Source organism: Chrysemys picta, chromosome 19 (assembly GCF_011386835.1).
Source record: "Chrysemys picta bellii isolate R12L10 chromosome 19, ASM1138683v2, whole genome shotgun sequence".
Classification (NCBI taxonomy): Eukaryota; Metazoa; Chordata; order Testudines; family Emydidae; genus Chrysemys; species Chrysemys picta.
Genome location: NC_088809.1, coordinates 17,516,964 through 17,538,934, shown reverse-complemented (window position 1 = coordinate 17,538,934; position 21,971 = coordinate 17,516,964). Strand labels below are relative to the sequence as shown.

The 21,971-nt window shown below is 41.4% G+C and overlaps 1 protein-coding gene across 11 annotated transcripts in view; it reads right to left on the bottom strand.

The window, feature by feature from the left end:
* CAMKK1 (calcium/calmodulin dependent protein kinase kinase 1) overlaps positions 1–21,971 on the bottom strand; it is a 192,604-nt gene that overhangs the window by 12,435 nt on the left and 158,198 nt on the right. For 8 of the 11 annotated variants that reach the window (XM_005284390.3, XM_005284395.3, XM_065573276.1 and 5 more), the window contains 6 exons: positions 21,210–21,409; positions 20,572–20,625; positions 18,073–18,146; positions 8,256–8,343; positions 5,401–5,529; positions 2,738–2,841 (listed from right to left, as the gene is read on the bottom strand). In XM_005284390.3, the coding sequence (XP_005284447.2) occupies positions 2,738–2,841; positions 5,401–5,529; positions 8,256–8,343; positions 18,073–18,146; positions 20,572–20,625; positions 21,210–21,409 (649 nt within the window). Of the gene's footprint in view, positions 1–2,737; positions 2,842–5,400; positions 5,530–8,255; positions 8,344–16,951; positions 17,212–18,072; positions 18,147–20,571; positions 20,626–21,209; positions 21,410–21,971 lie in introns of those variants that run through there. The other 3 variants (XM_065573279.1, XM_065573277.1, XM_042857759.2) reach the window with 2 other exon arrangements.

Sequence of the window (21,971 nt, the reverse complement as noted above, 5' to 3'; positions counted from 1 at the left end):
GTATACAACCTGTCACTGAAGCTTAATAAGATTAAAAAAAATCAGACAGATTGGATAAAGATTTTTTTAGAAGGGATATAAACTCTCATGCTTCAGGGCATAAGAGGTCAGGAAAAAACATCTCCTACTGGTAGTTTATTCTATCATTGCCTACTAAAGGGTTTCTTATGCTACCTTCCTCTTAAACATTTGGCACTGATTACTGTCAGACAGACTAAATGCACCACTGGTCTAATCCAGTATGGCTATTTCTATGTATCTCAGTGATATCTATGAGAACAAGAGAAAATTCTAATATACCAGTTAGGATAAGATTTGAAGGGGAAAAAAAAAGCACCCATTGCTTCCCCTGAGTGTGACCTCTGGAGGGTGTGACAGCTATTTGGTATTTTTCTTTAGACTCAGTAAAGTCTCAACATCATAGAGTAACAGGAAAGGAAGGTGATGGTCTGAGAGTTATATAAAGTGAAGATTAGCTCTTCCCGCTAAGCTGATGAAGTATCCACATTTGAAATACTCTTCTGACATGTCCCTGAGACTGTACTTGAAGCTCAAAATCACATCATATAGAGCAGTCTCTTGGATGACATCTCGCTTGCCAGCCTGGATTGAAACTGTCAGTTTGTAGACTGAAAATCAGTGAGCTTCAGGAAACTGGCAGCAGAACTCAGAGAGCATGGTACATCTTTGCACTCACTACAGGCCAAATTTCAATGGGATTTGAGCATGCTCAGAACCCTAAAAGGAAGCACTCAGCACCTCACAGGATTGGGTCCCTGGGAAAAAGATATGAAAAACCTGTTCTAGGTAAGGTTCTAAGGCTAGAAGTGCTTCTGTTGTTAGCCAGGTTCAATTCAACATGTAACTGCAGTAACTCTTTCCTTTTTGGATTAGGAGTGCTGTTCATTATCCACAGTTGGTTAATCATGAGGTAGATTTACAGCAGGCTTTTGGTTCTGAAAAGGTTAAGGCAATAAAATATAAAAAGCAAAACGCTTCTTTATGGTAATCAAGGTCCTTTAACTTTCCTACCTCTGGAAGAGTCTCCCATAGTAGATGGGAGAAGGGAGGTGGATACAAAGGAGAAAAGTATCTAATTGGATGTTGTAAGGATCTGGGCAGATAGCTAGAGGTATAGGACACTCAGCTAGATGGCGCCAGACATCTGACTAGTACAGTGTATGGCAGGTCCTGTGTTACCATCTGTTGTGCAAAATCTAATTAAGGAAACGTATGGGAGTTGGAACTTGGCCTGGGTATCTCATACAGGGAACTGTGAGTTAAAATTAGGCTAAGGTCCTGGCTAATATCCCTGACCCAAGTATCAAACAAAAATCCTTACAGTTAAATGCCTTTTCCTCAAGATCAGTTCTTCCCAGCTTTATGAGAAGTTCTAATGAGGATCAGTCTTTATCGCACAACATTGTCTGAACACTCTGAGGGTATGTTTTCACTACCAACGTTAAAGCGCTGCTATGTAGTCGCGGCACCAGCGCTAGGAGACAGCTCTCCCAGCACTGTAAAAAAAACCCACCCCCCACGAGGGGAGTAACTGGTGCGGGTGCACTGTCTGCACTGCCACTTTACAGCGCTGAAATTTGCATCTCTCAGGGGGGTTGTTTTTTTCACACCCCTGAGCGAGAAAGTTTCAGCGCTGTAAAGTGGCAGTGTAGACAAGGCCTAACTGATCTAGGCTCTATTGCGTGCTGGGGATTTGCACATTACCTGGATCCTGCTCCAACTGAAGTCAGTGGCAAAACTGCTTCTGACTTCATTAGTACAGGATTGGGCTCTCAAGTCCCCTCATCTTTAATGAGAGCAACCCGCTGAAATCCCTACACACTGGTGACAGAAAAGACTATTTCCAAAGATGTAGTTAGGTAATTTTGTTAATATATATAAAAAGTTATCAGCATCTTTGGGAATCTGCTAAGAGTGGTGTTTGTTTAGCATGGAAGATGCTGAGTTTTGGGCATGATGCATGTATGCTATGTACTGTAGCTTGGTTTATCACATATGATACATTTTGTTGGTTCCCACAATACCAATAACGTAATGTCAAAGGTGTCACTCACTGGCTTCCAGTCCAGGATGTGCATGTTTGCCAGTTTGCACAAACTACATGGGTCACTGATTTCCAGAGCAGAGCTGAAATATATCAGCATGCTTCTAGTTTTACAGGTTTTTTTATTTTTTAATGTCTAGATGACTCAGCTGGCCTCTTTCTCCAAACCTCCTACTTCTGTTGTTCATGGACAGCAGAGCAGACGCTACTTACGTAAGAATTAAATAACCTAGCTGAATTTCATAGAAGGGTACTTTACTAGCTTGACGTTTGGGTACTGTTTAAACTACACACAGTATATAATAAACACACTGGCTAAAAAGATAGTTCTGAGCTGCTCTAAATGGGTGCAACTCTTCTGAACTCCACGGAGCTGCATTCATTTACATCAGCTCAGGATGTGGCCCTACAGATGGAAGTAGCTGCAGCCATACAAAGAAATGTTTCCTTTGTTCTAAGGTGGATGTTTCACTATACTTCAACCCCAAATGACACTTGAGGCCTTATTCATCCCCAGTGTAACTCCACTGACTGATTTCCACATGAATTTCGCCTTTACATTCTAAGGAAATTATCTGAAAACAGTTTCCATTATTCCTCCCACGCTACTTTGTTCATTGAAGCGGCCGTATACAGCTCAGGCTGAGCACTAGAAGAGGTAGATATACATACATTAATAGGTTTCCTGGAGCAGACATGGACCTCTCTTCCCTTCTGGCCTGAACCTCAAATGGGTTTCCGAATGAGCGTTTCCTTAGCATGGCCTTCACTAAAATCTTTGAAGAAGGAAAATCAGATCAGAGAAGATAGGTGGCACAGAGTTTTCATCATCTTTATAATGCTGCTCTAAGCACTAGATCAGAGGAATGTAATGATTACTTCATTAATAATTTAATAAAATTGTAACCCATTTCACAGTTAAAAACTGAACTAAAGGGATCTGTATAATAGCCCTTAGGTTTCTGTTTGGTATAAATGCTGACCCATTGGCTACTGAAGTTGCAAAGCATTCCTAGAAATAGTTATATGAATATTGTCAACACCTATTTACTAGAGGGAAGGGAACAGGCTGGTTGCCTGAGCACAGGACTGGGAGCTAAGAGCTCGTAAGATCTAGTTCCAGCTCTGACAATGACTCTCTCTGTGACTTGGGAAGTCACTTTAAACCTCTTTGGCCAGATCCTCAGTTGGCATAAATGAATTTGCTTCATTTACTTCAATGTAACTATGTTGATTTACACCAGCTGAGGATCTGGCCACTTTATATCCCTTTTCCCATCTGTAAAATGGAAATAATAATGTTCTCTTATCTACCTCATATGGAAGTTGTGAGAGTCATTAAAGGTTAGAATTTGGTTTTATCACTAGCCCCAAATAAGGAGAGGTAAATAGCCACACCACCTCAGTGGCTGGGTGAAGAAATTGTCACAATCATCCCCCCCTAGAGGGATTAACCGCCAAATTTACATTCAGATTCAAGTTCAGATTTTGTACGCCCCCAATCCTTAACTCCAGTCAGGTGCACGGTATTTAGGTCTGGGGCCATCTCTGTTACTAACAGATCTTATTATTTCTATTTCTAGGTATCAGGATTCCCTGAAGAATATCAGATACCATCACTATAAGCACAGTATAAGACCTTAGATATTGTGGAGATGCACGAGGATAAACAGAGTACCGAAGTTTCCAGGGCTGTCAAATAGGCTGGCATTTTGACTTTCACTATTTAACAAATATTTTAGGAAAAGAGAAACCCTCTGCCTTCGGGGGAAAACCCATGAGCCACCTTAGAACAAGTTTTACAGTTAAATCTTATCTAAAAGACACAGGGGGGTGGCTGGCTCATGGTGATTAGGTAGGCTCACAAATTCTGCAATATTTCAGTGATTGCATTTTAAAAATCAGTAGAGAAACATAGGGCCAGATTCTCAGCGGATGTAAATTGATGTAGCTCCATTGAAGCCAACCAATGGAGCTACACTGATTTACACCAGCTGTAGCTCTGGTCTATGTATTTTTTCCCCAAATTATGGGATAGTATTAGTATTTTCCTCCCACATGTGTGGAAGTTCTTAAGCCACCAGGCTTTAGACCTGGCTTACCTTCCTTTGCGTTTTAAATTAGTGAGGATACGTTAACAGTATTTTGTTTCAATAACTGAAAAGCAGGCATTTAGCTTTATGCCAGGAAGACTTTTCTGGACCATGGCCTATATTTGTCTGGAATACTGCACTTCATATGTCAATTCCAGGACATCTGGTCACCACACGCACACTTAAGCATAACCTCAATTTGCAGTCAGTAAAGTGTCCCCTTTTCATTACAACTTCATCTTTTCCTTTCATAAAACAAAATTTTTTTAAACCTGCCAGGACACCTCTCATAAAGGGGAAGCAAGTCTTTCAACTCCCGACACTGGAGCCCAGTGTTTAAATGCCTAAAGCAGAAAGGCTGAGTTCTTAACTACCCATTGTAATTTTAATTATTTATTTTAAACCTGGAGGTCAATATTTTGCAGTGTGTTTATTATTCCATCACATAGAAGATTTTGTGAGAAAAGGTTTCACACATTTATTTCTAGAGGGAAAATGCCATATGATTAAATTGCCTTCAAAATGGGAAGAGAAGAGGATTCCAGTTCTCAGGGCTATATCTCTAGAGGTGCCTAGTGTCTACTGAGTTGCTACAGGCACCTACAGCCTGGTACTAAGCCCACTGAAGTCAATGAAAAGACTCCCATTGATGTCATGGGCTTTTGATCAGGCCCTTATTGCTGATCCAAAGAGTATATGCTCAACAACTACCAGAGCGTGTCCTATGCTGGATTTTCTGAGCCATTTGCAGCTCTGCTTCTTTCCTTGTCTGTGTACACGGGCGGCTGCACAGCAAACAATGCAAACAACCCTTTACTCTCCCTCACTGCTCTCCCTTTTTCCAGTAGGAGTGGTGGTGTTGGGACTGGAGTCTTATGTGTCTGGTAATAAGTCTTCCCAAATTTGAATTTCTTCTATCATTCACTTCCTCTGGTGCTGGCCACCTGGGGAGCTTGGCCCTGCACCTATTATCTGAGTAGCCCCTTTGACGGCAATGCTCATATGGATAAGGGCTGCAGGATCAGGCCCCCTGTGTGTTGCGCTACCAGTAAACCTTTTGCGGTAAATGCACAGCTCAAAGGCATGAACAACGTCTGCTGACTTGAATGGCTAAATCACGCACATCATACACTGGACATTTGTCTATCCCTCACGTTGAGACTACTTCACAGGCTGATGGCTCAAAGAAAGTGACATATCTCCTGGAACATAAAACCTTAGAAAGCTCCTGTTTACACTTACTACAGCTGGCAAGCTTGGGATTGTCTTGACGGAATTCTTCACCTCCTCCTCAGTCACCTCCACCACAGTGCAATGCTCTTCCTCCAGAGGCAGCGGATCCTCCCCAAACTTTGTTAGCCAGGGATGCAACTACATAGAAAAGGGACAAAAAGAAAGATGTGAACAAGCCACTGCAGAGAATCCTAAATGTGTTTGTCCCTTGTACTTCACACAGTATGGATGTTAGTTAATATGGGGAAATAATGAATATAGGGCTGATTATTATTACAAGCTGCGAGTCAGTATGGCTCCATTTTCCACATAGGTTGGCATGCGCTGAATCAACAGGGCTAACTCAGAGGGTCTGCTGCACTCCAGCGACTGTGCATAGTGTCTCTACAGAGACCATAAGACCATAACAGACCATCAGCACCAACTGTCATTGGCTGGCATTTTCAAATGGGCTAAAAGAGTTAGGCACTCAATTTCCACTGAATTCAGTCAAAACCTATGAAAATCCCAGTCATCAACAGCAGCTCTTTCTCACATACATAGACACTTTAACAACGCAGACCCAGGAAAAGTGTCATAATGTGTTTTCAAACTTGGGGGCCTAAATTTTGGCACCTAAACAAGTGGCTTGATTTTCAGAAGCGCTGAGCACTCAGCAACTAGTGACTTTAGATGCTGCTGCAAATGCTCAGTAGCTCTGGAAATCAGGCCACCTAGGTAAACATATAATATGATACCCAAGTCTGAACATTTTGGCCTATCACTAATGTGACGTTTCAGAGTCACGGAGAGGCCCCTATACAAGATGTGGTTACATGGCTGTGCAATTGCCCACATAACTTACCTTTTTTGCCTAGATGCCACACAGACTGATGTTCATACCACATCAGTAAAAAAACATGGTCACCCTCCTACCACCTTCCAGCTGTTCAGCTTGTTTGCCAAACATCTGGAGATCTTCAGGGGAGGCGGATTACATTGCAAACAAGGACATTGTTGGATAAGGATGCAGGCAGTGGAAGGAGGCACAGACGACCACGAGGGAGCAGGAAGAAGCTTTTCGGAGGATGTGTCTTCTTTCCCATATAATTAAACACCACAGGAGTGACTCCTATGTGGTTTAGGAGCCTCAGATGTACCTGCATCTTCCAGCAGGCCTCCCACTTTCCCTCCCAAGAGGGCACTTCACCTTCTTGTGCTGCTCCCTGCTCCTCTAGTTTAGTAACCACATGGTTTATTAGATGATCTTGCAATTAATTAGCATTGTCCCATAATGCCATGTAAATCAGTTCAGGGCATGGGAGGCCTGTGCATAATTTTGGTCTAATGTGCTGCATAATACAAGGGGTTTCAAGTATAAACAAACAGTACTAGAGTGCGGCTCTTTGATATCAATGGATTTGTCCAAGGGCTGGCCCCTATGGATGTTAATCAGAACAGCATCCAGTATCCTTTTAAAAAATACCTGCCTACCTCCTGGGGACTAGTCCACAGCATTCAGTAAGACTGATGTTCACTGCCTACAAACTTTAAAAGGAGTTTAGTGCAGGTGTCCAGAGCACTTTTCAAGAGCTCAGCAAAGAGCTTCTTTATGGCACTTAATTAAATTGTGTATTCCAAAGATGATTATTCATGCTTATAACAACCCTCTTCAGAGGCAAAACACCACAGTCAACCCTAAATGAAATCATTTTTATTAAAAGTATGGAATACCTGAGTCGTCTGAGCATTTCAATTAGGAGACGTGTATTCTGTGCACCAACATGGTTCAGAAACAGCAATTTCCTTATGTATCCCCCATATAATTTCCTTGATTTTTTTTTTGTTAATAGCAATTCCAAACTGAGTTTGCAAAACAATTAGACCTAAATAACTGTGAATAACAAGAGTGATACATCAGAGATGCAAATTAGGAGAGGGTAGATACAGTCAATCCACCCCCACCCCTGCTTTGTTCAACTTCAGTTTCTCTGAGCTAGTCTACACTGGCAACGCTAAAATGCTGCCACGGTAGCGCTTTATTGTTGCTGTGTGGTCGCAGTGCAGCGCTGGGAGAGTAAAAAACCCACCTCCACAAGGGGCGCGGCTCCCAGTGCTGGGACACTCTCTATACTGGTGCTTTACAGCGCTGAAACTTGCTGCGCGGAGGATTTTTCTTTTTTACACCCCTGAGCAAGAAAGTTGCAGTGCTGTAAAGTGCCAGTGTAGACAAGCCCTCTGACTCTTTTCAAATAGGTGAGACTTCTCAGTGACTAATGATAGCAGAACATGGTATCAGTCCTAAAACAAAATATACAGAGCAGCCTGGAACATCTTTCTCTATCAGGGGGTGTTCGTTGCTCTGGATTCATGAGCTTTGCAGAACAATGACCAAGGTAATGTTGACAGAAATGGATGCTACATGCCTTGACCTCATTCCTGCATTTGTAACAACAGCCAGCATGGTATGAACAACAGGTACATACACGTATAGTATTCAGCTTCACAGTCACTGCAACACACATCTATGTCTGCTAGAGGAAACAGGTTTGATCACTGGAGTTAGCAATCTCAGTAAAAAAGCAAGGTTTCAATCTACACAAGTGTTTGTGGGAAATGCTATCAGTGTTTTATCCAGATTTTGAACAATTTTAATTAAAAATCCCCTTTTATTAATATTCTCAGAAATAAACAGCATCAGAGTGATTTTAAGTCATACAAATATGGAGCAAAGTGAATATACTCACCCTTTGAGCTATGCTGATTGATATATCCCCAAAACAGAAATGCTGGTAAGTTTTGTCACAAGTAATATAAGAAATGTGAAACCAACTGAAACTATATGAAACAATTCCAAATAAATATAACACTCATGACGAATTTACCTTAATCTCAGGAACCGTTATCCTCGTTTCTGGATTTTTATCCAGCATCCTTACAATCAGTTCTTTGAGCTCTTCACTTATCTGTGGCCTGATTAAAGAAAATACCAATGTATGGTTAATAGGTAACTACAAATGACAAGGTTATGCGTAAAGCTTCTCGTAGTAATATTCTGTTAATTTGATCAGTTTACAAGTACAGAATTCAGCCCTCCCCCCCCCCCCCCCCCCCGCAACTACCCACAAATTCAGCCTGGGAAGTAAAAATCAATTCTTCTTAGGCCTTATGATCACTAATAAGGATAATGTACACCAGATTCTGCCTACAGGCACAGGGGTTGTACAGGAGCAAATAAAGGCATATCTGAAGATCAGGAGTTTTACAGGTATTCTGAGGGCAGAAGCGGAGACAATGAGGTATAACTGACAGGCCCAATTTAAATAGGGTTGTACAGGTGACACTAAATACATCATTTAGCTTGCAGAAACATTATCATTAACAACAATGTGTTGGAAAGAAATAGCCCTGTTTGATATTCCAATCCCAGGTTGAGTTTGCAGGGTGTATGAATTGAAATGTTTCCACAAATACTGATGAAAATTTATTTCAAATTTAACATTTGTCTGAAGCTTTTGCAACCAACATACTACAGAAAACTGCTAGAAAAGGGTCAAAGAAGGGAAATAGTTTCAATTTCCAAGATAAGGGTCTTATAAAAAGTAAACAATCAACACAAATGGTAGCAAGAACATTTGATTTTTTTTAAATAGTTTTTAATAATCTAGTCCCCAATCCTGTAAACCCCTATTCACACAAATAGTAGTTGCTCATGCAAGTTGTTCCCTTGAATGGATTACTCTCAAAAGCAAAGGTTTGCATGATCAGTAGTACTAACAACACAGGTAAGGACTTTTAAAAACAAAAATAATTTTTATTATGACAATGCTCTGAAATAAAATTACATTAGTGTGTGTTAGTACCATGATAGTCAGTTGATGATCTCTGTCAGCATTTCTGTCATGAACAATTTTCAGTGGTGCATATATTTGCTCAAAGCTGGAACTTGGCAATGCAAAATTTCACGCCAGGAGAATACTTCTGTCCCATGAGAATGCATTTCAGTGCTCATGACAGATTAAAAATGCTGGTGAGAACCAGGCATAATGCCTCTCTCTCTCTTCAAACGCAAAAGGAAATAAACCAACTATATAAATAAATTACATTCAAATCATATTAAGGGACATACTAGTGTGATGGATTTGGAGCTGTTCTGTAATAACTTATGAACACTGTATGTTGACCTGGTTATTGGGACGTTTAGTGTGTGAATATGTTGGTTTAGTTTAAAAGGAGAGTTTCAGAGTAGCAGCCGTGTTAGTCTGTATCCGCAAAAAGAACAGGAGTACTTGTGGCACCTTAGAGACTAACAAATTTATTTGAGCATAAGCTTTCATGGGCTACAGCCCACTTCTTCGGATGCATAGATTGGAACACACAGGAAGAAGATATTTATACATACAGAGAACATGAAAAGGTGGAAGTAGCCATACCAACTGTAAGAGGCCAATCAATTGAGATGAGCTATCATCAGCAGGAGAAAAAAAATCCTTTGAAGTGATAATCGAGATGACCCATAGAAGGTGTGAGGATACTTAACATGGAGAAATAGATTCAATTAGTGTAATGACCCAACCATTACCAGTCTCTGTTTAGACCTAAGTTAATTGTATCTCATTTGTATATTAATTCAAGTTCAGCAGTCTCTCTTTGGAGTCTGTTTTTGAAGTTTTTTTGTTGCAAAATTGCCACCTTCAAGTCTGTCACTGTGTGGTTAGAGAGGTTGAAGTGTTCTCCCACTGGTTTTTGAATGTTATGATTCCTGATGTCAGATTTGTGTCCATTTATTCTTTTGCGTAGAGACTGTCTGGTTTGGCCAATGTACATGGCAGAGGGGCATTGCTGGCACATGATGGCATATATCACGTTGGTAGATGTGCAGGTGAACGAGCCCCTGATGGTGTGGCCAATGTAGTTAGGTCCTATGATAGTGTCACTTGAATAGATATGTGGACAGAGTTGGCATTGGGCTTTGTTACAAGGAGAGGTTCCTGGGTTAGTGTTTATGTTGTATGGTGTGCGGTTGCTGGTGAGAATTTGCTTCAGGTTGGGGGGCTGTCTGTAAGTGAGGACTGGTCTGTCTCCCAAGACTGTTGTTTGTTAAAATACACAACACTTTTGTTTCAAGAAGGCTGTACTATCCCTGTTCACCACCGATCACAGACTGAGAGGAACTGCAGGTACCCCAGGTCAGCTGGACCTCGGGTGGGTAAGAACAGTTAATCCACAGATTCTGCAGCCCAGGGCCTGGTATTAGAATAGGAAAATTAGCATTTCACTCCAGGAGAGGTAAAGGTCTGAGCCCTGAAAGAGGACAGAAGTGCAGCTAGCCCTGTAACTGGCAATAGCGAGAACAAAAGGGCCCAATTCTCACTTACACGGAGACTCTTTAATACTGCTCGGGCTGTGTAAAGGGGTCATAAAGTGGTATTCTTTAAACACCACAGTGGTGCCAAGGGGTCTTCGTGTAAAAGAGAATCAGGCCCAGATAATGGGAGGGACAGAAATGACCAGTTGAATACTGCCATTCTCTAGACTGCCACTCACATGAAATATTAGGCAGAGGGCAGGAAAGGGAAAAACCATGACACTCTTATAACAAGATCTGGGCTATAAAAGATACTAATACTGGAGCAGAGAGCAGTAGTCAGCAGGTCATAAATAAGCAGTCAGGGCTGCTAACACAGTAGGCAGCTGAGATAAAGGTGAAATGGTGCTTTCTAAAAGGCCTAATATCTGTCAGCGCAAAAGCAGTATTAATGTGATTTAAAAAAGAAGACAGCACAATGATCTAGTCTGATATTTTTCTAGGAGTCAGAAAGACTTCTAGGCAGACACAGAAATAATGAAAAATCATAAGGAGGGGAAAATGCATGGTGTATGGACGTGCTGGTGTCAGTGCAGACAAGCTCTGTGGGACTTTCATGCAGTTCTGGGTAAGTTACTGTTGAAATTAATTGAATTACCCAGTTAATAACAGAGAAAGGAAGGAAGGAAACATGGCCATGCACCGGCTATTCACTATGTCAATGCTAAACAAAATGCCCACCACTGACACCAGCACGTCCATACACCATGTCAGAGGAGATGTCAGTTCCAAGGGACTGTATGTGCACCAAAAAGGGGAAAACATCTTCCATGTGTTCGGAACATATGTGTACAAACGTGTTTGCTTGTCTCCCCTTAGAGATTCATGGAGTCTCCCTATTTCTCCCCTTCACTCCTCCATTCTAAAAAGAACTCATGTCATACTTGACAATTTTTTTCAATGGAAGATTCCACCATACTTTGGAGTTCGTTAACACGGTTTCCCAATCAGCCGGAGGTATTGCTAAAGCATGGCAGAGGGCTTCCTCACAATTCGAACATGCAGCAGTATTGCTAACCACAACCACTGAGGATACGTCGAGACTACCTGCTGAATCAGCAGGTAGTAATCGATCTATCGGGGATCGATATATCGTGTCTCGTCTAGACGTGACATATCGATCCCCGAATGCGCTCCCGTCGACTCCGGAACTCCACCAGGGCGAGCGGCGGTAGCGGAGTCGACGGGGGAGCCGCGGCCGTCGATCCCAAGCCGTGAGGACCCGAGGTAAGTCGAAATAAGATACGTCGACTTAGGCTACACTATTCCCATAGCTGAAGTTGCGTATCTTATATCGACCCCGACCCCCCTCCTCCCCCAGTGTAGACCAGCCCTGAGACAGGCCCTCAAATAATCATGAACTGGCTTAAAAAACATGAGATTTTAAATAACAACTTTGGGGTCTTTTAAATTGCCTTCTGGACTTGGAGCAATTAGGGGTCATGTTTTCCAGCTTTTTTCCCCCCAACTAAGGGAAATGAAAACTGAGATTCTCTCATATTCCCAGGAGCTTGGAAGAACACCTAGTATCGTGAGACTAATGACAAAATAGTGAGAATTGTTAACATTGCATCGTAGGTCAGAAAAAGAATGACTCAACTTTAGATCCTTATTAGAATCACACACATAGTAGTTCTTGCACTCTTAATAGATGTCTGGACACAAAGCCTTTACCAATTTGCTGTTAGTCCTGAATAATTTTTATTTAGTGCTAATTGTAACTTAACCCAAGATGAAATTATGCCTAAATCCATTTTCTTAAATATCTAGCACAATGCACAGGAGTTTAGATGCATAATTCTCATTTATATGAGCAGAGCTGCATATCTACAGAAAATATTTACCCCACTGTCTCTGGCCTAAGGGGAGCTGAAATATCTGAGCACAGAAAGTTACATTTCTTTATTTAATCGTTCACAAAGCAGAGATTGAGTTTTCATGGACCCTCTGTAAACAGAAATGTGTGTCTTTTGTAGCCATGGTAAAATAAATTGACTCCAAAATGCTCCTATATATAGCTAGGTGCTAATTCTGTGGGAGGTAGGGTGACCAGATGGCAAATGTGAAAAATTGGGACAGGGGGTTGGGGGTAGTAGGAGCCTATATAAGAAAAAGACCCAAAAGCCAGGACTGTCCCTATAAAATTGGGACATCTGGTCATCCTAGTGGGAGGTCTGAGGTGGAATCAGTCCAGTGAGTTCTTGCTTAATATGCATCTCTCTGTTACCATCTTTATCAAATAAATGGATTTAGTTTAGACAGCAATCAACACACAGTAACTATCTCTCAACATCTTAATGAGCAGCAAGATTTTTTTAGGCTGGGAGAATAGGTCAATGTGAAGTCAAAATAAATCATGCAGCAAGAGTTATTGCTGAAGGAGATGGCTGAATGAAGAAAAGGTTTCTTAGCACAACCCAGTTAGCCCATTAAATGTTAATAACTTACTGTGGAGACAGATGGGAACAGTCACTCGTAAACTGACTGCTAACCCAAATATATGATGTCTGAGAGATGATGGGCAAATTGCCCAGGACCTGAGAGAGCAGAGACACAACTGCCTACATAAACAATTCTTTGCCGCAGCTCTGTTAAAACAAACATCCATCCAAAATCATGCAGCAATGGCAACACAGAATGAATTACCTTAGTGAGTTCTGTCCATATTTGCAATGCCTTGGGCCTGATTATCTGTAACGTGCTGACTGCCCTCAACTCTAAGGGCCAGATTTTCAGAAAGGCTCAGCACCCACAATTGGAGCAAGATTTTCAAAAGAGTTCAGCTCCGTATTAGGCACTTAGACAAGTGAGCAGATTCTCAAAGGAGCTTAAGTTTTGATACCCTGGACCTTATTTGAGTGCCTAAATGGGAACCGAGCTCTTCATCTGGTCCCTTCTTGATTTAAGTGGGAATTGAGGGTGCTCAGCTCCTCACAGAAGGTCCGTAGCATCTTAAAAATGATTCACGCCGCTGGATAATGAACATCTGGCTACAATTCGGGCTGTGTGACCCTGGTACTTTACCAGGAGCATGTTTCATTAGAGTTTTAATTTCCTCATGCACATTTCTAAATACTGAAGTAATTTTATCTCTAGATTTTGACTAAAACGAAGGATTAATTAATGGAAGTAGGTCAAAAATTCTCTGTCTGGGTATTGGGCTGAGTTGGAAAAAATCCAGCTATGGGTACCTCATCCAAAAGCAAGTGGAGAAATAAATGAATCATCATCCAAAAGCCAGAGAGAAGGCCTGAAGCTGTGAAAGCGCAGAGAAGTGGCAGGTATGTTTACAGATGTTTTATAGCCCTGTCTACACTACAGACAGAGCCATGTTAAATGTAACCAGGGACTGACAGACTCATTGACAAGAGTACAGAAAACATGGATCACATAACAGCATTTTTCCCACTACAACTGTATATTAATTTGGTAGGCTCGTATTCATCTGCCACACTGCACAACCCTGAGATCAACAGATCAATATTATTAAGGCCAAAAAGAACACTATGATCATGCTGTCTGACTTCTTCATAGCACACAGGCCATAGAATTTTACCCAGTAATTCTCATAGTTGAAGAAATTCTATTATCAATCATCATCAGTGCATTCTGTGAAAATGCAGGCAGCTGTTTTATATAGCCTTAGCTCCTGGTGCCAGGGGCGGGGGTTAAAGTTGTTTTTCACATGGTGCATTGTGCTTTTGAGATATCCTCCTGCATAGACTTGGGGCCTGATTCTTTATTGCCTTGCATGTGGTGTAGTCATGTACAGCCTGTGTAAAGTGAGTGTGAAATACTACCAATATCAAAATGAAAGCATTTTACACCCACTTTGCACAGGTGTACATGACTACGCAAGATGCAAGGCAGTGAATAATCAAGCCTGTGGGAGACAGCAGTACCGGTTAAACAGGTAACAGACACGGTGTTAGTCCCCCCTATTCATGTTTGAACTAAGGCAGAACACTATTCAAGTTCAGTGCTGCAATAAGGAACACCCACATGGTTAGGAATCATGTGTTTATCATGTTGCATGTGTGGGATCAACCTTGCTACATCCTAGTTACCAACTTAGTAAAAAAACCCATTATAGTGTAGGTGAATATTCTGGAAGAGGGCTTTCCATACATACAGTCCTTCAGCAGCTTTGTTTCATCCTTTGCAAGGCCAACCATTATCCTCCAACACAATTCTCATTCCCAATTAATATTCTGCACAGGAAGTATCAAAGGACCTAGCATTACATTATTATCCAGTAGTACAGCTCTACTGTGTTCCACATCAAGCTAAGCCAGGGTCATGAAAGTATATCACCCAGACTTCTATTACCTCTGTTCTCACAGGACTTTAGTAGAGGGCACTACTATTCTGATTCTTACGGGAGGGGAAGTGGGGAGTAACTTTTTTTTTGGTGGTGGTGGGGGTTGGTTCAGGGTCAGACCTTGGAAAACTTACACTGGTGAGTGGTTACTAACACAAGTAATCCCATTGACTCAAAGCACAGTACTTTCGTGAAGAACTACCAGTGAGCACAAGAGGTTCACAACCTGGTTCATAAGTAACTTGATACAATTTGCAGTAATAAAGGTATTTTCTCAGTAAATATAGAGAAGCAGAAGACAATAGAGCCAATAGTGAAGTAATCATATTTATTTTTTGTTCTGTATTTGTACAGCACCTAGCACAATGGGGTTCTGGTCCAAAACTAGACACTACAGTAATACAAATAATAAATAATATTAAAAATAATATTTATCTGAGGTAAAACTGGCAATCATTTCAATTTCAACACTGCAGTACATGCAAAGGGAGAAGAAAAGGAAGAAATGATACTTTCTGTCCCTCGGCAGCATCTCAGTAGCTTAGATAGGGCGCTGCTTCAACTAAGGGAGAATCAGAGGTTTTGATATTTTATTTTATTCTAGGAAGCTGAGATTTGATGATTCATTTGGATCTTCTCATGTCTGTCTCTGGAAACATCACTGGCACACATACCCTAGTACTTTGCTTTGTATTGCTTTGGCTGATTTTATTACATCATAATGGGGTTACTGATAGAAGCCAGGAGTCTAAGAAATCTGCAGACCGACTTTTCAGCTAGCTAGTTCAAGCTGACAGGAATAGAACAACTGATTTCTGTGGGTCAAGAGAACAGAGCCTTCACATGTATCCCCTGGGACTCATCCTTGTGAGCCTTCTGGGTTCATGCTGTCTCTGCCCTTCCCCTAGAAACAAAATACCCAAACATCCTGCACTCACTGGTACCAACATGACTCTCACAGGAGCTCCCACGATAGCCCCCTCATATATTATTAACGATTTATTTTTTAAACTGACTCATTTGTACAGCAAATTTTTGGATGAGCATCCATGAGGGGAAAAACCCAACCCCATAGTTACAAATGGCATGAAACTACTCTCATTATTACTATAGGGGACAGACAACAGGACAGCTGTAGATGTCACTATTTCACTGTACTATTGGGCATAACAGAACATTTGTGGCCCACCCACTATTGCAGGGTGAAAGTCCCAGCTTGGAAAACATTCCTCTAGACTGACTATTATCCTGCTGGATTTGGCTTCCATGTGTTTCTCTGTTCTTCCAGCCTCTTGAACTATTGCCTTCTTTAATATAGTCTTAAGTCAATTTATTTTCCCTTACTACTATTTAGTTGCATTAAGCGTTAGGTTCATTGGTCACAGAGTCCTTGATCTTAAGCTGTGATAAAAAGGGACTATGAAAACCATTAGGGATGCCAGGGCTTGTGATACTTTCTGGGCACTGCCAAAGAGGCAGACTACAGTTTCTAAACACTTGGTAAGCCTACTGTATCTCTGGTGTGTCTCTATTTATCCTGCCTTTTTAGCAGGCCATGTTAGTAGAATATCTTAATCCTTCAGCACTCCACTAGAATACAAGGATTGAGATGAAGAATTCTGCTACAGCGGCAGGTTTCACAGATAGATTGCAGCCATATATGCTTCCAGCAGCTTCCTTCTGATTATCCCTCCATTTCTTCTAGAGTTCCCTTCTCTATACACAATCCTCATGGAAATCATGGCACCATGTTCTGGTAGCCTCCATCACTGTATTACAGCTATTCACTAAAACCACTCACTTCATGCTAACGCTATTAGCTTATCATAAGTGATGAGGATACTGAACTGCTGGATTTGGATTTGAATAAATATCTTTCTTCAGCAAAATTTGTGAACATTGCACGTAGTACCACACTCTGGTTAGCGGAGGCACCTGAGCTGAAGCCCCTTGGCTATAACCGAGAGGGCAGATTCCAGAGCATTCTCCATTCACTCCAAACCTTTGGAATATTCTTCCTCCTAAGGTTCACAACAGCCAGAGTTTTTCTGCATTCAGGACATGCTGCAAGGCCCACCTTTCTTCTCTTGTCTGTGAGATGGGTGTTGGACAGGGCTGGTGCTCTGGGGATTGTATTGGGGTTGGTTTGATTCTGTTATAATATATATATAGTCATTAGGTTATCTGAGATGATCTTGGGTAACTGATGTGTCTGTTTGTTTTATAGTGCATTTTTTAAGATTAAGGGTGCCATGAGCATTGGAGGGATATTCTTTTGTTAGACTTTGTAAAAACCTAAATAAATATTTTACACTATGCTGATACTCGGGCACTACCAGCCCTTAGTCAAGTATCTTGTTTTGGTCAAGCACTGGAAAACCTTGTTTAGTCACTTAGGGCCAAAATTCTATCTTCACATATGTTGCACCCAGCTCCAGCTGACTTCAGTGAAAACTGCATGTGCTCATTTATGGCCAGAATTTGGCCCATGGAATTTCTCACTTTTACAAACAATAGAGTGTAGACCAAGCAAAAGAAAAAAAGAACAGAGACAACACAACTTGAACAACATCCCCAAAGCCTCCAGAGGGAGGCTAGCTCAGCTGGAAAGGAAAGATAGTTCAGTGGTTAGAGAGCTAGATTTTGGAGACCCAGGATTCAAGTCCCTGCTTTGCCACAAACTTCCTGTGTGACCTTGAGCAAGTCACCTAGTCTCAGGCCTCAGTTTCCCATCTATAAAATAGGGACAACAGCACTTCCCAACCTCACAAGGGTGTTGTGAAGATAAATACATGAAAGATTTATACAAATACAGATTTATATTAAATACACAATAAGATACTACAATAATGGGGGCCATAGGATACACAGATAGGAAACCTCAGAACAAACAAATATACACATAAAACTCCACACAGTCAGCACAATAGCCAACTGTTATCATGTATGTTGCACAGTTAATAACATTGCAGACTGCACTTTATTTTACAATAGTGCAGTAAAGTTTACTTACTCATCTGGGAACTCCACCGCCTTGTTCTTGATCTTGTTATGGAGAGACAGAATGTATTCATCTATAAAAGGGCACTACAAAACAAAGCAATGGTTTTCCAGCTGTTAGGCATCTCAAGTGTTTAGCAATTGCCATTCAGATATACTTTTGTTACATGTTTCTTAAGAATTTGACCCATAAGATACATGCAGGGTATGTTAGTAAAATCTTCCCACCTCTCACAAGCAGAATTATGCCTTACTTAAAAAGTTAAAGGCAGAGATTTTAAAAGAGCAGGGTTGCCCAGCGAATGCAGCACTCGAGTGAGACTCAAGAGATCTGGTTTCTATTCCAGACTCTGCCACTGACCTGCTGGGTCACCATGGGCAAGTCACTTCGTCTCTGTGCCTCAGTTTACCCATCTGTAAAATGGGGGTAACAATACTGGCCTTCTTTGTAAAGCACTTTAAGATCTACTGATGAAAAACTCTGTATAAGTGCTAGGTAATATTGTTTACCATACAAAAGGCAATTAAGAAATTCATCTCCAAAATTAATAGTGGAGATTCACCTGTCTGAGAACAAAGATGAATCAGAAAATTACCCATGGCCAGGGGATGGAATCCAATCCACCCTGCACACATGTAACTTGCACGAACGCTGCGGGTTACCACGTAGCCTCTATTCCAGTCTATGGAATGCGTCTGCTGCTGCTTTAGACTTCTAGACAACAGTTACTGGATTTGTGTAAGCACAGATCCAATGGTTCCATTCCTACCCCTCTCCCCTCAATGCTCTCCTATACACAAGTTTATCTGAAGCTGGTGGGAAGCCCTCATTCACAGCACACACACAGGGGTGTAATCCCCATGTGGTGTTGCTCTGTCAGCCAGTGCCATGCAGGGCTACCATGGGGATTTTTGGTCAGGAGGACCTTGTATGAAGCCTCCACAAGTAGGCGAATTCCACTCAACAGAATATATGGGTGTATTTTTATATGATACATGGAAAATTACTTCCTTCTTTAGTTGCCTGCTGTGATGTCAGTTCATAGTTCTGGGGCCTTCTATGACAGCTAGTCAGATCACAGACTCCCCCTGACTGTATTGTCTGCTTGCAATGTCATTGACTTTTGCAGGTGAAACAGAATCTTGAGCTTCAAGTCTTCACAGGTAAGCGAAGCAGGACCCAGCTTTCAAATATATTAATTTTTAAGGATGACATTTACTTGGAAGACTCTGTTCACGATCTAGGATCTTAAACAGATTTAAAAATGCTTCACAGAACAGCTTTACAGATCTTGGGCACTAACCACCTACATGATGCCTAAAATAATCTTCTTCAATCACTTTTTAAATTTTCTATGCTAAATTCAGATACATGAGCTCAGTGCACATTTGTTTTGAATGTAACTTTTTCCAGTTGATTGATATATGCCTAAATTCTGGCTCTTCCTATCTGAGCAACATGGGCAGGTGGGCAGGAGTGCAGCTGTTGTGACAACTGGCCTTTACTTGAGACACTCTGCGTGCAGAATACCTCAAGGGCAGTGTGTGGGGCAGCGCATTCAGCGGTGTTCCTTACTGCTGGTCCAAAGACAGTAGCGTCAGCACCTGCTTCTGGTGGGATAGGGGATGGTTTTCTGGCCTTGTCCCCTGAACTGCCCAGCCAAGGCGAGTTATAAAATGAAGGGAAATGAGTGCACAGTATTTACTGCAAGGCCAACGGTAGGGGGGTTTCTTGGAACAGAACAGTTCATTAGTTTTATTTACCTTACCTCTTCCAGTCTTCTCCATGCCATAACACATGGGGAAATGATATCACCAGGGGACAAAATCCCGAGAGATTCCACTGTCTTCAGGATTTGGTGCAAATTATTTATTTTAGAAATAGCCCAGTGCACAGTTATCATAACTAATAAAATAACCTGAATTAGTTAAACCATATCACAACTGTCACAAAATTACTTGTTCCTTTACATTTTACCCCCGTCAATTATAGCCACATCAGCTAAAAAGCCTTGGAACTGTGCAGTGTGATTTGTGGGGTCCTGCATGGCCTTGGGAGGACCTAACAAAACCATAAATTTTTTTTGCTCATGCAGCAAGTCACCATAACCTGCACAGGTCTGCCGCGTTTATCAAATGACGGACGGCACACTATCTGGATCATTTAAAGCACTTTAGAGCAGCTTTTGTATCAAACTTGTGCTTCTCTCCACATGTTCTGCCTGATTTGTTTCTAAATCCAGGAAATATTGGGGGGGAAAAGAATGTCATTATTATTGCCACTGGTGCTGATCTGGGCACTGATGTAAGCTATGGGGCAGACCTGTGAATTTTTATGCCTGGATGCCACCCTTATTCACCCACTGACTTCATTAGGACTATTTGGGAGAATTAGAGCTTGCAGATTCAAGCTCTCTGTTTATTATTTTTCACTTATTTGTGGGAGAATCAGACTAATGATACCCAAGCTGCGGCTCCTATATAAAATTCAATTGTTCTACAGTCATCTTACCTTCCCATATACAAAGCAATACAAAGTAATTCCCATGGCCCATACATCAAGTGCCTGAAAGAAAGCAATTGCACTTAGTAAATTAGATCCAACAGCTAGATACATTTTAGATCAGACAGCTATTTTCTCAAACATAAAAATAAACTCTTTTTCATTAGGAACCTAATTTTATAGATACTGAACAATGTAATTAGACAGATACATTGTTATATGCACACAAACAAGTCTGCAAAGCACCTAGCACACTTTGACCAATATTGGCCAGATTCTGCCAGCCTTAATCACATCCAGTAGTTCCTCACTGTACGAACAATCCCATTCATTTCAATCAGACTACTTGTGGAGGAAGACACAACTTAACATGAGAAAGACTGGCAGAAATCTGACCTAGACAAATAATAATGGATCAAAACCTGAAGCCTCATTCAGGCAAAACTCCCATTGGCGTCTACGGGAGTTTTGTCTTGAGTAAAACAGAGTTAGGACCTCAGGATTTGACTCAATAATAAAAGAAAAATTCTTCTTTATTTTACCTGTGGAACAGAGACACACCAAGGAGTATGGTTTGGATACCACCCTTCTTTTCATGTTCCCCAGGTACTAAAACTCAGACTAATTAGTGGTGATCCAAGACTTACCTTTCCACTGAAGCTTTTGCCAGAATCTGAAATTGCCTCTGGAGCCATGAAGGCTGGTGTCCCGGCAGTACTGGAAAGCTGGGCATCATTCCCTTCAAACTGATTACTGACTCCAAAATCAGCTATTTTGACATGCCCATCGTCTCCCAAGAGCAGGTTGGAAGGCTTGATGTCCCGGTGAATGATCTTCTGATAGTGCACTGTAAACAGATGAGAACATGCTCTTCAAAAGCTGCCCAGCATATCCGGAAGAAACCACAATATATAACAGCACCCTTCCCTCTCCAACAAAATGCTAGCTAATGCCCAGGCTTATAGATCAGATTTTAGAAAGACAAGGGCTTCATCATACTTTCTAAAATAGTTGATGACCCACTATTGTTCTGTAGTGAGCCTCGTTCAACCCTCTTGGGGAGTTAGAAAATATTTCCCCCTTGCTGAACTTAGTATTTTTGAAGCTCTCTCTTAAATTTGAATGGCCATAAAATCAACATGGGTGGTTGTATTTAAAATGACAGCAACCTTAATTTATATGGTGTAAATTAGTCAGTCAAAGCATTTTTATGTATACATGTCATCACTTATACCAGCACAGCCCTGGGACCAGTGATTGTCAGAGGACTACTGTTCTGTGCATAAAAGGAGGATTTTAGTCCCCAGTGTGGTATGGTGAGTGGAAATGGAGAACGGTCACATTTCAAAAGGGACTGAGATTGGCAAGGGACCAGGGCTCAGGAATACAAGCCATGGCTGCGTTGCTGC